Source organism: Bactrocera latifrons, unplaced genomic scaffold, assembly GCF_001853355.1.
Source record: "Bactrocera latifrons isolate USDA-ARS-PBARC rearing strain unplaced genomic scaffold, ASM185335v1 scaffold_53, whole genome shotgun sequence".
In the NCBI taxonomy this organism is placed as follows: Eukaryota; Metazoa; Arthropoda; class Insecta; order Diptera; family Tephritidae; genus Bactrocera; species Bactrocera latifrons.
In genome coordinates, this window is record NW_017537190.1 from 38,539 (window position 1) to 52,089 (window position 13,551).

At 37.1% G+C, this 13,551-nt stretch overlaps 1 protein-coding gene across 1 annotated transcript; it reads right to left on the reverse strand.

Annotated features, from left to right (window-relative positions):
• Window positions 1-3,066: 3,066 nt before the first annotated feature.
• Window positions 3,067-8,547, reverse strand: LOC108974125 (adenosine deaminase CECR1-like). The gene is made up of 7 exons (XM_018941776.1): window positions 8,460-8,547; window positions 4,891-4,988; window positions 4,328-4,825; window positions 4,074-4,243; window positions 3,820-4,001; window positions 3,620-3,756; window positions 3,067-3,549 (listed from the first exon to the last, which is right to left on the reverse strand). The coding sequence occupies exons 2-7, from the start codon at window positions 4,961-4,963 to the stop codon at window positions 3,086-3,088; spliced, it is 1,524 nt and encodes a 507-aa protein (XP_018797321.1). The 5' UTR covers window positions 4,964-4,988; window positions 8,460-8,547; the 3' UTR covers window positions 3,067-3,085.
• Between the last annotated feature and the right edge of the window lie 5,004 nt (window positions 8,548-13,551).

Below are 13,551 nucleotides of genomic sequence, written 5' to 3' on the forward strand. Positions count from 1 at the left end.
CATCGATTATTTAGTGCACATTTAATTCCAGTATTACAACACTTGCACAAATGTTTACAACTTAAATGAGCAATTCCAGACACGCAATGATCTAATTGTTACATGTTTTGTTAATTGTGTAATACAAATTACAAAACTATCAAATAAAATGTAAATACAATTAAATTCAAATGTTTAACACCTAGTACACAGCAGTTGTTTTTGTTGTTGCTACTATTGATCGACTATTTGAACTTCGCGTTATTTGTTGCATTTTAATATTTATTTATTTTTGTAAATTTTTTTGGTTGTTTTTGTTTTTGTTGCATTTACAAAGAAAAGTAAAAAATTTCTCACCTGCTGCACTACTTACATAAATTAATTACTTACTGACCGCTGGGTAAACTATCTACGCAACATTTCGGTCTGCTTTCGGTGATTCCGGTTTTTAAACTGTAAGGAAGACATGGATACCTTTTGTTACGTTACGTTTTTGTTTTATTGAAATTGTTCAGAGTTATTCACATTCATAACATTTCTCGCCATCTCTGGGTATCCTCGTCAGAACAATGTCAATCACACTGGAAGACACAAAATTTATGACACGAAAACTCTTAGGTGTTTCTAATACAGTTTGATGCCCTGAAATGAAATCTGAAAACAGAGTTTTTCTATCACCCACAGATATTCTATAGTTTTTAGACTTTACAAAACTGCTGTGATCAAATTGAAAGATGAATTTATTTGAATTAAATTTCATTTTTATTTCAAATAAGGTGGAAATTAAGGTGGGTTACAACATGTCCCTTAAAATTCACTTTCTGGACGACCCTCTGGAYTTTTTTCTCGATAATTTAGGGATCGTAAGTGACGCACATGGGAAACGGTTCCACCAAGAGATTTCTGCTATGGCGAAACGGTACCAAGGCGTGGAGTGGAGTAGAGTGCCAGTTTGCTTGCCGMTTACTGCTGGACATTGTTAACAGATATCGCCGGAAAACATTGACAGTAACATTTTAAGGTACTCTTTGGTTAATAAAATAATATCACAATAATATATCTGTCGCTGTTTTTTTTAAACAAAAATCCTTATAGCAAAAAAAATTATAGGTGATAGAAGAAATCTGTAGCTATTTTCTGCATTTGTGGCAATTTTTACACAATAACTACTATGTTCTGTTCATGTCACAAACAACAAGTGGATTTTTACTTACCAGTGTCATTAGTAAAGTATTTCACAGTCGGCGCTAAATAATAAGAACTTCATTCTCTCTCTACTTAATAATCACAATAATACTCAATTAAACATTAAACTGCACGTTCTTACGTTTAAAATTGCTAATTTATTCTTCAAAATCTAAGTCGTCCCCCCAAAAAAGTAATCCCCTTTGGCCCCAACACATTTGAGTCAAAACGGTTTCCCCGGAGCGGTGGTTTAAGTTTGCTGAATAGCCAGAACTCACACGGAGCTAAGTCATGCACAGACGTTGGTTGCGAAACAATATTGGTTTGAAGTGTGGCAAAAAACTCACGAAGAGTCAATGCATCATGCGACGGTCATTATCGTGGTGCAAGAAACAAAGGGTTGTCGGGCCATAATTCCTTTTTAGGAAATCAGCGTCCAAACGACGCATAACACTCAAATAATATTCTTTGTTGACAGTCTGGCTGGCCAAAAAGAATTCGGAGTGCAACACATCTCGATAATCGCGGAAAACTGTCAATATAACCTTGATTTTCCGGGTCGTAAGCATAGATCCAAGACTCAGCGCCAGTAATAATAAGTTTCATGATATCATGGTAGTCGGAAATCATTGCTTAATAGACGTTAAAGCGAAGCTGTTTTTCAAGAAATTGTATGATTTTGGAACCAATCGTGATTTCACTTTTCTTAGGCCCACATGATCTTTCAAAATGTTGTTCACTAATCCTTCCGATATTCCAACGTTGCCAGTAAGATCTCTAATTAATCGTCATTAACTGGTAATCGTCGACCCCAAGCACCAATTCCTCTGATGTTGATGGCTGGTCCCCTTTTAAAGGGGTTTTGCTAGGATTTTACGAGTTCATATAGTTCAATTGAGCAGCCAACCATGTCTGAACTGGAAACCATTAACGTACTTTTATGTATGTATGTATGTATATCGAATCAGTCTGTATCTGTTAGCAAATTAGTCCGTGATATTCATGATGGAGAGGGTAAACTTCACGAGAAAGTTTAAAGTTACCCCTGGCAGTAAGGCTGACTGAAATATTTCTACGTCTGCAAAGGGGTATCAAAATTCAATGGTACACTGAGGGCTCAAAAACGTCAGAGGGCATTGTTGCATTCATTGAAGCACCACAAGTATCCTTGCTGAAGGTCAGTGTATAGAAATAACCATCCAACGAAACTATCGCAATCAACGTAGCTATAAACAGCCATAGTTAAACGGCACTTAAAGCAATATCCGCATATGAGATTAAATCGGTATTAGTTCAGGAGTACAAGGAACAGCCTAATAGCTTGCAACCGTGTGCTCCTCATCTAGCTTCCAGAATATAAAGAGGTATTCGACACTAAATGACAAGTCAGCCTACTCTGCTACTAAATCTAGAATGGTGGRACCAGAACCTTGTATTGCGATGAGTTCCTTCACCATAAAGGAGCTGCTACGCAAGGAGGAGAGAGTGGGCAATGTAAGATATTGGGAGCAAGCAACAGTTATATGCCATGCAAAGTTGATAATGAGGAGTTATAACCTAACAAGGTTTAAAAACATCATAAAGCTCCCCWGAAACCAATTTCGCTAAACTATTCGCTTTCTATACATGCATTGCAGGTTTATGAAGCACATGTCTAACATGGACATAACCTCTTTCCAAACTGCCAGTTTTGAGCATGAATTCCGGAAACCCTTGAACACCGCAAGTTTAAGTGTCCATTTATCTGAATAGTGGTCATAACGCCGTTAGTATACGTGACCCTAGATTGCGATGCAAACTTCAATTGAATTCTAGTGAGAACGAAATGATTTAAGACGAATTTTCTTACAATTAAAAAATTTTTTGAGAATTTCTTATCATATCCTTTTTGTTCTACTACTTTCCATAATAAATTGGTACATCACACAACACTGCCTTGTAATACATCATTGATGAACTGATCCCACAAACGTTCCAAGTTCTCAAAGGCAGCACTCTCTTCTCGTCTCGTCAGCACTGARTATCGAATCGAATTCCAAACAAGACTCTTTAGCGTTTTCAAGCCCACATGATTTGGCGCCAAACTCATAATTGCGTAGTAGAAGTCATAGCTCAGCCCCTTGGTGTCCCAAAAGCCGGGATCATCATTGCAAATAACCATTGGCAGATTCTGAGACATGTAAAAACTCCCCGGATGATTGCGCAAATCCGCCACCAAGTGCAGTATCTGATTTGAGAGTGGACTTACTTCGATGGCTACATTGCGTTTCTTCACGGCATTCCACAAAACCGGATGCTTTATCAACGCAAAACCATGACCGATGCGTGTGGTGTTCAACAAGAGCGCATCCAAAAGGTTGAAATCAGTAGAGGCGCCATACCAATCTAAAGATGTGGCACAATTGAAGTTTGTTTTATATTTTTATGTAATTAAATTTGAAAGAATAGGACTAACTCGTTTCGCCAGCATGGAAGAAGTATTTCGCGCTCTTCGGTAGATCCGCCAGCTCACCGATGAAATTGTGTAAAGGTTTACCAAGATCCTCCTGTCCGACTAAATCAAAACCGATAATGAAATCGGGATTCGCTGTGCTGATATAAATGCGATTAGTAGACGAAAAAAAGTTTTTTGGATATTTTTTTTTCGAAACTTACTGCAAGGTTTTAAACATTTCAAAATTTTCGAAAATACGCGTCCGTTCAACATTACGATGTGTTGAAAAAATCACCTTGATGCCCAAAAAGTTCGGATGGACACGACGAAAGTCTTCCACGATAGACAATGCCTCACGAACGGAACGCTCCGGTGAGAAAATGCGTCCACTATAGTCATAGAGCTKGCCCAAAAGAGAAAGACAGAGAGTGAAAGATCGCAAAGGATTTTCCTCAGTATGCTCACAAGTACCCACCTCTTTGAAATCCATACGCACTTCCGCATACATCACGTTATCCTCGTATAACTCCTCCAGCATACGCCAAGTGTAGGCACGAAAAGCCGGCAAATAACGCAATACATCGTTTATCGTGCTAAACATATTCTGAAATTTACGCCACACATGCTTGATCGTTGGATAATCAACTGTGAAATATTAAAAGTTYATCCTTATTTGCACAACTATGTCTCCACYACTTTAAAACTAAAAAGAAAAAATCTGCCACTCACTTTCCGGCGTCGGTGTATACAAGTTGATCAACTTCTCAAAGTTGCGATCATAGGCGACCGGACTGACCGAACGAAAGCGTTCATCACTCACACGCACATACTGTGTCACACAGCCATGATCACGTGGCGTCCTACGAAAACTTAACACGCTGACGCCCAAAATATTGGTGCACCGCAGCATACCCGGCATGTAGGAAATATTGCGTACCATCCATTCGGAAGAAACACTTGCCGAATGGTGCATGTGCAGGGTGGCACCCTTCGGCATGCGCTTGAGAAACTTGAGAACTTTGCTCTTCTCCACGAGCCGTTTACCCTTGAAAAAATGCAAACCYGCTGCATTAACATCGGAATCGTAAAATCCCGCACCCAACTCGTCCAACTTATAGCGCATGAATATGTCATTCACTCGTTCCTCCTTGTCATTAAGGTGTATGCGGCCGCCGGTGATGAGCAAGTCCTCGGCTTGTATAACGGCTTTGCGTGCGTCCTCATAGGCTAACAAGAAAATCAAACGTTAAGAGGTTCAAGTATCTGTGATGATGGATATTTGCTTAGCTTACCTATGAAACCTGCATCGGAGTAGCTTAGTATCTCCAATATGCTTGCTAGAACCAACGGGTAAATTGCTGTCATCGTTGCAGTGTGGAGTACGAAGAATCTGAAAATAACAAACGATACTGAATTACATGCTTGGAATGACATAAAAGGGAAACTCAAAACTCATTGAAAATATGCTTTCCCAGATGTAAGAACACAACGAAGTATCACTACCGAACACGAAAGTAACAAATGGCAATTAAGCTCTGATATCAGTTACAGCGATGCTTCCAACATGAATAATTGCTTTGACTTTCTTAATGGTCCGACGACTACTTCTGTTATATAACCTTAGCTCTTGCCTACTCGCTTAAAGAAATAACAAAGCAGTCAAAATCAGTCAAGATCTGTGTGGCCAGTCAACAGACGTTCTTTGTCTATTTCTCGTTATTAATATATAACTTTTTTGTCTCTAACCAACTCAATCGGTCTCATTTAGAGGCTTTCTGCTGTACTGTTCAGCTTGCGCTAGTTAAAATTGGCTCGAAATTTGTGACTGGCTATAGGCACTTTTCGACGGTCTTTTTGATTCGAACTTGTATGTTCTGGGCATCATAACGGATCTTTGTTTCCAGTTGTCTATCATTCGTGACTTCCTGGTTACGTAAGTTAACCGAATATACCTCAATCTGCTAATCGGTTAGTGAGGGTCAAGTAAAAGTTTACATACCCCATATATACATACATAGATATCGCTTATCACCTCCAACCGTTGTGGTTTTCTTAGTGTTAAGAGAAAAATGGAGAATCCCATGAATTTTAACCCCCAAAATCATGAATTGGACTTTTTCAGAACAAAAATAGTACGAAGATTTTTTACTTTTCACTTAACTATATTGATATTTTGAATTGGCAAAGCCAAGCACAAGAACTGAGAAAAGGAGACTTAGGAGAAGTCGTCTCGCCAGGAATAATGAGTAAGAACCGGGCAATGATATTGAAGTAAGGAAAGTTCAAAGTACATATGTAAAATAAAGCTGAAATATTCGTACTATATTCAAATGTTTAATAGTAATTTGAATGAAGTTTTTCAAATCAAGAAAATTCTTCAACGGCTCTTGGCTTCAATTCATATAGCACCGAATTTCATTGCYTTTGAATGCATSCGGCTGCTTTTCAATGTTTTGAAATTGGAGTGACTCCCAAAGCTGCTTTAAGCTTTTCTAGAATTTGGGAACAAACTTCATGCAGTAATGCTTCCAGTTGTCCGTCTTTAAACTTTTTGTTTGGTTTGGCTGTTTGGCAAAAGACTCTTGGTCCATTCACTCAGTTAATAAAATTCGATATCTTTCGGTTTTTAGGTTTTTCAAATTAAATATTGGAACTAAGGGATAATCAAGTTACGCCATCTCTTGACAACCTTATGAATATGGTTATAACCCCCYCCTATGTTATGCGTTTGGTTAGATTAGGTTCTGTTGAAATATACTTAGTGATTTTTCATAGACTACCAAATGCCAACAAAATATTGTGGAACCGCTCCTTTCAAGGTTTTTAACCTAATACGTATATGTCCCCTAAGTGTTCCCTAAGCATATTTCTGACAAAGGTCTAACGGGTGATCAAAATAGTCGTTTTTTTTTCAATAACTTTTTTTGGGCAAATCAAGGCAATTTAACATGGAAAGACTTACGCTTGAACAACGTTTACAATTCGTTCAACTTTAAAATTAAATTAAATTCTCCTTCTGTAAATAATGTGCTTCGTGCATAATCGGCCTACTTAGCCTACCATTCCATCTTCATTATTAGATAATATTCAACCGAATAGACCACGTCCAGAAGGCAATTAAGAAAATGTAGCTGAGAAAGAACAGAAAGACCGTGAAATTTTAAATTAAAAGCATCCAAAATTCCTTGAAAAGATCCAAGAAGATCCGATGTTTTCGAGCCAAATTTTGTTCAGTGATGAAGCACATTTCAACTTGAAGAGAAAAACTTGTGAACCTATGGAATCATTGGTCCATATTTCTTCAAAAGTTATGCCGGTTACAACGTGCCGGTGATAACCGACTATTTGTGCCTGAAATTGAAGCTCGTAATGTCAGCGATATTTGGTTTCAACAAGATGGCGCCACTTTCCACACATCGCATTAATCAATGGATTTATTGAGTAGTTAAGTACGGTGAGTAGTTAATTTTACGTTTTGAGCCGGTTGATTGGCCACCAAGATCGTGTGATATCACACCTTCGACTTTTTCATACAGTTATATGTAAAGTCCGAAGTCTATGCGAACAATCCCGCTTAGATTCAGATCTTGGAGCAAACCATCACGCGTGTCATTCGCCAGTTAGCAGTCGAAATGTTCGAAGGAGTCACCGAAAATTGGACTGGATGGGTGGACCATCTGAGACGTGGCATCGGCCAACATTTGAAAGAAATAATTTTAAAAAAAATAAATGCCAAAAAATGTTCTTTCGAATGGTAATAAGCGTTTAGCGTAAACGATTGGCATGTCCGTTTGTCTGTCGACCTATCTGTCTGAATATACATGAACTAGTCGCTTATTTTTGGAGATACCGATCTGACAATTTGCACCAGTCCTTTCCGATATCGAATCACTTTAGCATATATGTAGCGGCCACACAAACTAAACGATCGAAATCAAGTGGTTATATGGAAAATTKTTTTCATTTGACAAAGGTATCCTTTCATAATTTCGCATATGTTGGTTTCTAAGACAACACTGAAGAAGACCTGGAGAAATCTTTGAAATCGAGCCACCATATCTTATAGGTATCATACAAACGGAACAATCAAAATTAAGTTCTTGTACGAGAACTTCGTTATTTATGTGAGTCGATCGATAATGTTAGCGCAAGAAATTGTTTTTTTTTACAATTTTTCATTTTCATTTCACATTTGATTATATTTTCAGAAAATTAATTCACAATCACAGATTTGAAAAGATGTACTTGCATATTACTATATACATACATACATATAAACGTATATCACTCAATTAATAACCAATTATTCAATGTGCCTTAATAGTTAGTTGTGCTTGTCCCTAACACATTCATTTTCGTTTGCTTAAGGTAAGGCAAYTGTTGTTGGGGTACACAATAATCAATCTTATTACTATATTTTTAATGATTTGCTATTTTAGTTTGTTTTTGTTCAAATAATCATTTCATTGTGGGTGTACGCGTCATAACCAATGCATTAACATTACGTAAGTCCTTATGAGTCCTTCATGGTGATCACACCTCTATGTATTGCCAGCCAATCTTGCAAGTGTTTGTATGCTAACAGTAAACACGAACCATTGTATAAATATGGCGTGAAAGCACACACAAGTTGGCAAAACACTCATTAGCAGCAAAAATGCAACAGCACAATTTGACATAATTCTTTTGAAGCACGTTTCGGCCAAGAGACCGCGATGACGTATTTATGKTAAATTAGTTGAAATCGAAATTTTGTTTAACTTAACGAAATCTTATCAAAAATGTAACGTAATTTGAATCAAATTTATTGAAAATTTTTCATAAACACGAAYTTTAGTCCTTTGCAAAATCAAACACACACCTTTTAAGCCAGCTCTACAAGTAAGGTTTACGTAGTTTTTTCAATAAAATAAATTCAAATTCACTAAAAACTACTTTTCGAATCAAATCCCCGCCTCTACACGCGCACAACCGGCAACAACCGTTGATTTTTGGTGTCTGTCATATCTGAAACTCCGTGCGAGCCAATTTTGACTGAGTTGTATGGGCCTGCTCACACACACCATTCCAAAACAAATACAACACAAACACACATACGAAAAACAACTACCGTTTTGCGGCAAACACAAATTCACAAGTGTCAGTGTGTCAATTGCTGTGTTTAACAGTAACTCAGAATGCTATTGACGCCTCTGTTATTATTAATGTTAAGTACATGTGTATGTAGTTATTTAGCGCTAACAGCAACAATAGCAGTGACACACGCGCTTAAGCACCGCAAGTGATTACCAAAAAGTTGCCGCTGGAAGTGGTAAACAGCACGGAGTGTGGGGGGTAAAGGAAAAAATAAATTAACATTAAATGCTGCTGCTCACGTTTTYACGAAAAGGCAGCCGAGTTGGGCAGGTAACACATTTTTTTGTTTTTGCAAAGTTGTTGTTAGTGTAAACTGATCATCGCGAAATTCCTGACTCTCACGCTGTCATTTGTCAAAAATTCATAGTCATTGGAACAGAACCACACAGAACACTTTTTACTGCTTTAGAGTGTATGTGTGTGTATGTGTTTACAATTGCTGCTCGCCAACACTACTCGGCTTTCGCATATTTCTCATTATACCATGAACGGGATGTATTCAGTTTGCCTCGAAGTTTGAAAAGCACTGAAGGAAACGTCGCAGGCCCTAAAAAATTTATATATATATGTACATGATCAGCGTGACGAGCTCAGTCGATTTAAACAAGTCGGTCTATTTGTCTGCCTGTCTATTAGACAAGTGTAAACGTCAATAAATCAGACAACATTCTCCCAATGCTGGATTTCAATAGACGCTTCCAGGTGAGGATACCCACTAGATGTGAATGGAGAAAGAGCATAGTAGGGGATGAAGATACCATCCCAGTCTATACCGACGGGTCCAAAATGGACTGCAYGGGAGTATATTCCGACGATCTGGGCATTTCTTTCTCTATCCGTCTACAGAACTCGGCTAGCGTCTTCCAATTGGAAATGCTGGGCATAGWGAAGGCCTAGGGATAGCCATTCGGCTCTACTGGCCTTGTCGTCGCCCATGTCTAAATCCAGCATAGTCCTTAGCTGCAAGAATGCACTGAGCTCACTAYAAGACAAGCTCTACCTAGACTTGATCTGGGTTCCCGGCCACAGGAACATTTTCGGTAACGAAATAGCAGGCGATTTYGCAGGCAGGAACTTTCCTTAACTAATCCCAGGCAGAGTGAATACCACGAAATCAATATACAATTTCAACTGTTAGCAAATAATAGATGGAAAAATATAACAAAATGCAACATAACTAAACAGATATGGCCAACATATGACGAGAAAAAAACTAACGACTTATTAAATAATTCCAGGCACAGTATCTACAGTCTAACTGCTMCTATAACAGGGCATTGGACATTTCGAGAMCATCCTTCGAAAGTGGGTATACCCTAGTACAACATCTGGCGAGATTGCGAACTAGTAGGGAAGAAGGAAACAATTTTTCACATTCTCTGTGAATACCCAGCCCTATCGAAGATCCGACAAAAACAACTTGGAAACCTTCAAGCACCAAACCTTGAATGGATGTCGACAAAAAGCATATCGGACATTMGTAGCTTCATCGAAACCACAAAATGGTTTGAAATACAACATGGCAGTACTCCTACCTACCTATTAGTCCCWTAAACGTTGAGATATCGAACTGAAATTTTGCACACGTTGTTTTAATAAAATTTAATTGAATGTTATAAATCAAGTGCTTGTATGGAAAACTTTTTCATAAGACGAGTTGTCGTCACGTATTCAGCATGAGCTATTATTTAAGGCAAAGGCACAATTTCTCAGGAAATTCAGTTCATCTCAGATAACTATAACATATAGCTAAGCCATACAAAGTGATCGATCAAAATCAAGTTTTTTCATGAAAAATTTGTTGTTTGTGAAGGGTATTATAGTGTGCAAACGCAGTTGACGTTTTTTCTCCTTTTAAAAGATTGCTAAGTGTTTTTGCTATTGTTTTGCTTTCATTATTACTTTTTTGCTGTACCGTTKCCTTTTTTGCATGCCATTAAAAATAGCGAACAAATGTGTTGTAATTGTTTATCAAAATTATTATTCACCCACACGTACACACCCACACACATTTACATCCATATACACATGCCCGCTTGATAACATCATTCTTATTCAACACTTGTCCACGGTTTGTTGACTCCTCTGATGAGCATTTTGTGCTTGAAATTARTAACAAATTCATTTGCCCAGCTAATGTGCGAATCTTTTAAGTTTTTCTTTTTCTTGTTTTTATCGTAAGTGTGATGTGACTTATAGTTATTTTTTTTTTAATGAACACTAGATGACATTTAACTGCTTTGAACTTGAGGAAAATTGATTTAAATTGGTTGCGAGTAAATTTTAAATAATTGTAAATTTTAATAATATAATCACTATATAATATTTAATTGTTTTTAATAATTTTTTTGAAAAATAGGTAAAATGACTTAATAAAAATTAAAGTTGAAGTTTTTATTTTATTTCCAGTTGGTACAAATGGAAGGAAAGATGCTTCAGCCTCGCTGTCGTAGTGCGAACAGGTCACTAGAACAACTCACTATTGGAGAGCTAGGTGGAAACTTTATTAATCGACAGCTGTACGATTGCAAGATCCTTGAACCCGGAGTCAATCGCAAGAGAAATAACGAGCTTTTCGCCAAAAGAAAGGTTAGKCTATCCCTAACTGCAGCGATTCTAACTGGAGGTTAGAAACCTTAACAGATGCTTGTAAAAGCCTGGAAGAAAACGAAATCAAGGCTAAAAACTCCACCAGCTGAATTGGAAATAGAAATCAATTGCTTAAGATTCCCTGTTATAAGGAGTRCAATGCGCTTTGTCGAGACTTAAAATCTAATTGTAAGAGCTCATTTCATTGATCATAAACCAGTCCAAGTTCGATCATATATTCAGATCAGCCACATAACATAACTAATCTAGCACAATCATCATATGTTTTTAAATTCAAAACTAGAGTTGTTATCACCAGACAGGTCGAATAGTTCCAATTGGTTGTTGGACAATCGGTTCGAAGAACTAAATATCATCAGTTTCGAAAACTAATGAAATTTCGTGCATTGATAGACTACTACCATCAAAAAGTGATTTGGCGGATAATATACGGATACTGCGCTTGCGAAAGCTCTATTGAAAGTAGGTGTCATGCGAGTTCGGTCAAAAATACCGTGTTCTAAAGCAATTAAAACGTTGACAAACTGGCATTAAATGTACCTTTAGTCCACTACTACCTCAAACCTCGGTATGAAAGGCTTTTTCCTATCCGAAGACTTCAAGGAAATGATCACTATAAAATGTAAGAAATGAAYACATGATAATGACATGAACACATAGCCGTAGCTAAGGTTTATTTCGAAGCAAATACTACAAAAAGTGTACCGAACAGTTGAAAGATTGCTGGAATCAGTTTGTCGACCTTGTTGTCGATAGCAACTTCTTCTTTATTGGCGTAGACACCACTTACGCGGTTATAGCCGAGTTTATCTGTACAAYAGTGCKCAAGTCGTTCTTCCTTTTCACTGTTTGAAGCCAATTGGAGTTTCCAAGTATAGCCAAATCCTTCTCCACATAGTTGTTCCAAAGGTATGGAGGTATTCGCCTTCCTCTGCTTCCTCCGRCGGGTACTACCTCGAATACTCTCTGAGCTGGAGATTTTTCATCCATTTGAACAACATGACTTAGCCAGCGTAGCCACTGTTTCTTAATTCGCTGAACTGTACCAATGTCGTCATATATCTCGTTCATTGTTCAATTGACTGCGTTAATCGCCGTTTCCAATGCGCCAATGATCATAAATCTTCCATAGAACCTTTCCCTCGAAAAGTCGTAACGGATACTCATCAGATGTTGTCATCGTCCATATCGTTCTGGTTATATGGTATAACAGGACAGATTAATGAGTGACTTGCAGAGTTTGGTGTTTGTTCGTCGAGAGAGGACTTTGCTCTCAATTTTTTGGATACCCATAAGACACTTGGTCTAAGACCGGAAGTTGTGAGCTACTTGAGACATACTTATATAAGGAATCGTTTCTGGCCACTCTTAAGTGAATTGYGCTCCGAGAACTTTCCTCACCTGGGTTAATTTTTACACATGACTCCATCCCATGGTAACTAGAAATAATAAAAAAATATCGAATTTTATACTTGGGGTGCGTATTACTTATGACTAATTAATATATCATTAACTCAAAGTAAAATTTTATTTTCGTTTTAAAGGAAGTTACGAAAGAATCGATGGATCAATTTCACCACATTTACCTCCAGATTCTTAATTACAACATACTTTCAGCTYTATTCTTCATGTATTAATAACCATATTAAGCATACACCTATTAGTGCAAAAGGACCATCATTTATTCGAATTTATGTTTTTAGAGTCCATATTTAGGGGATCAACAAAAAAATACGATATACATATGTATACAGTCCTCAGAGCAAAATATAATAAATCAAAACTAAGAATACTCATTATGGTGAATAAATTGTCATTTTATTAATTTATGATTAAATTTGTTTTTAAAACACAAATATTTTGTATTGGTTAGACTTAGTTTACTTTTGAACAAATTTAGCTCAATAAAGATTAAATTTAATRAACAAATGTTTTTTTCAGTGCAATAAATTACCATCAAAATAGGTTCTCTGACGTCACAAAAATATTTTGTTTACAAACAATAGCCCTAGGAATATAGGAAAAATAAAAATAAAAACCCCTTTACAAATTTGTTTACATGTGCATATATACATATCTATATCTATTAAAACAATAGTCCGACACATACAAATAACACAAATAAAAAAGTCAACGCACAAGCAATAAAATAGTTAATACAAATTACAAATTGCTCAGCTGAACTTGACTTCGCCATTACAAATAAC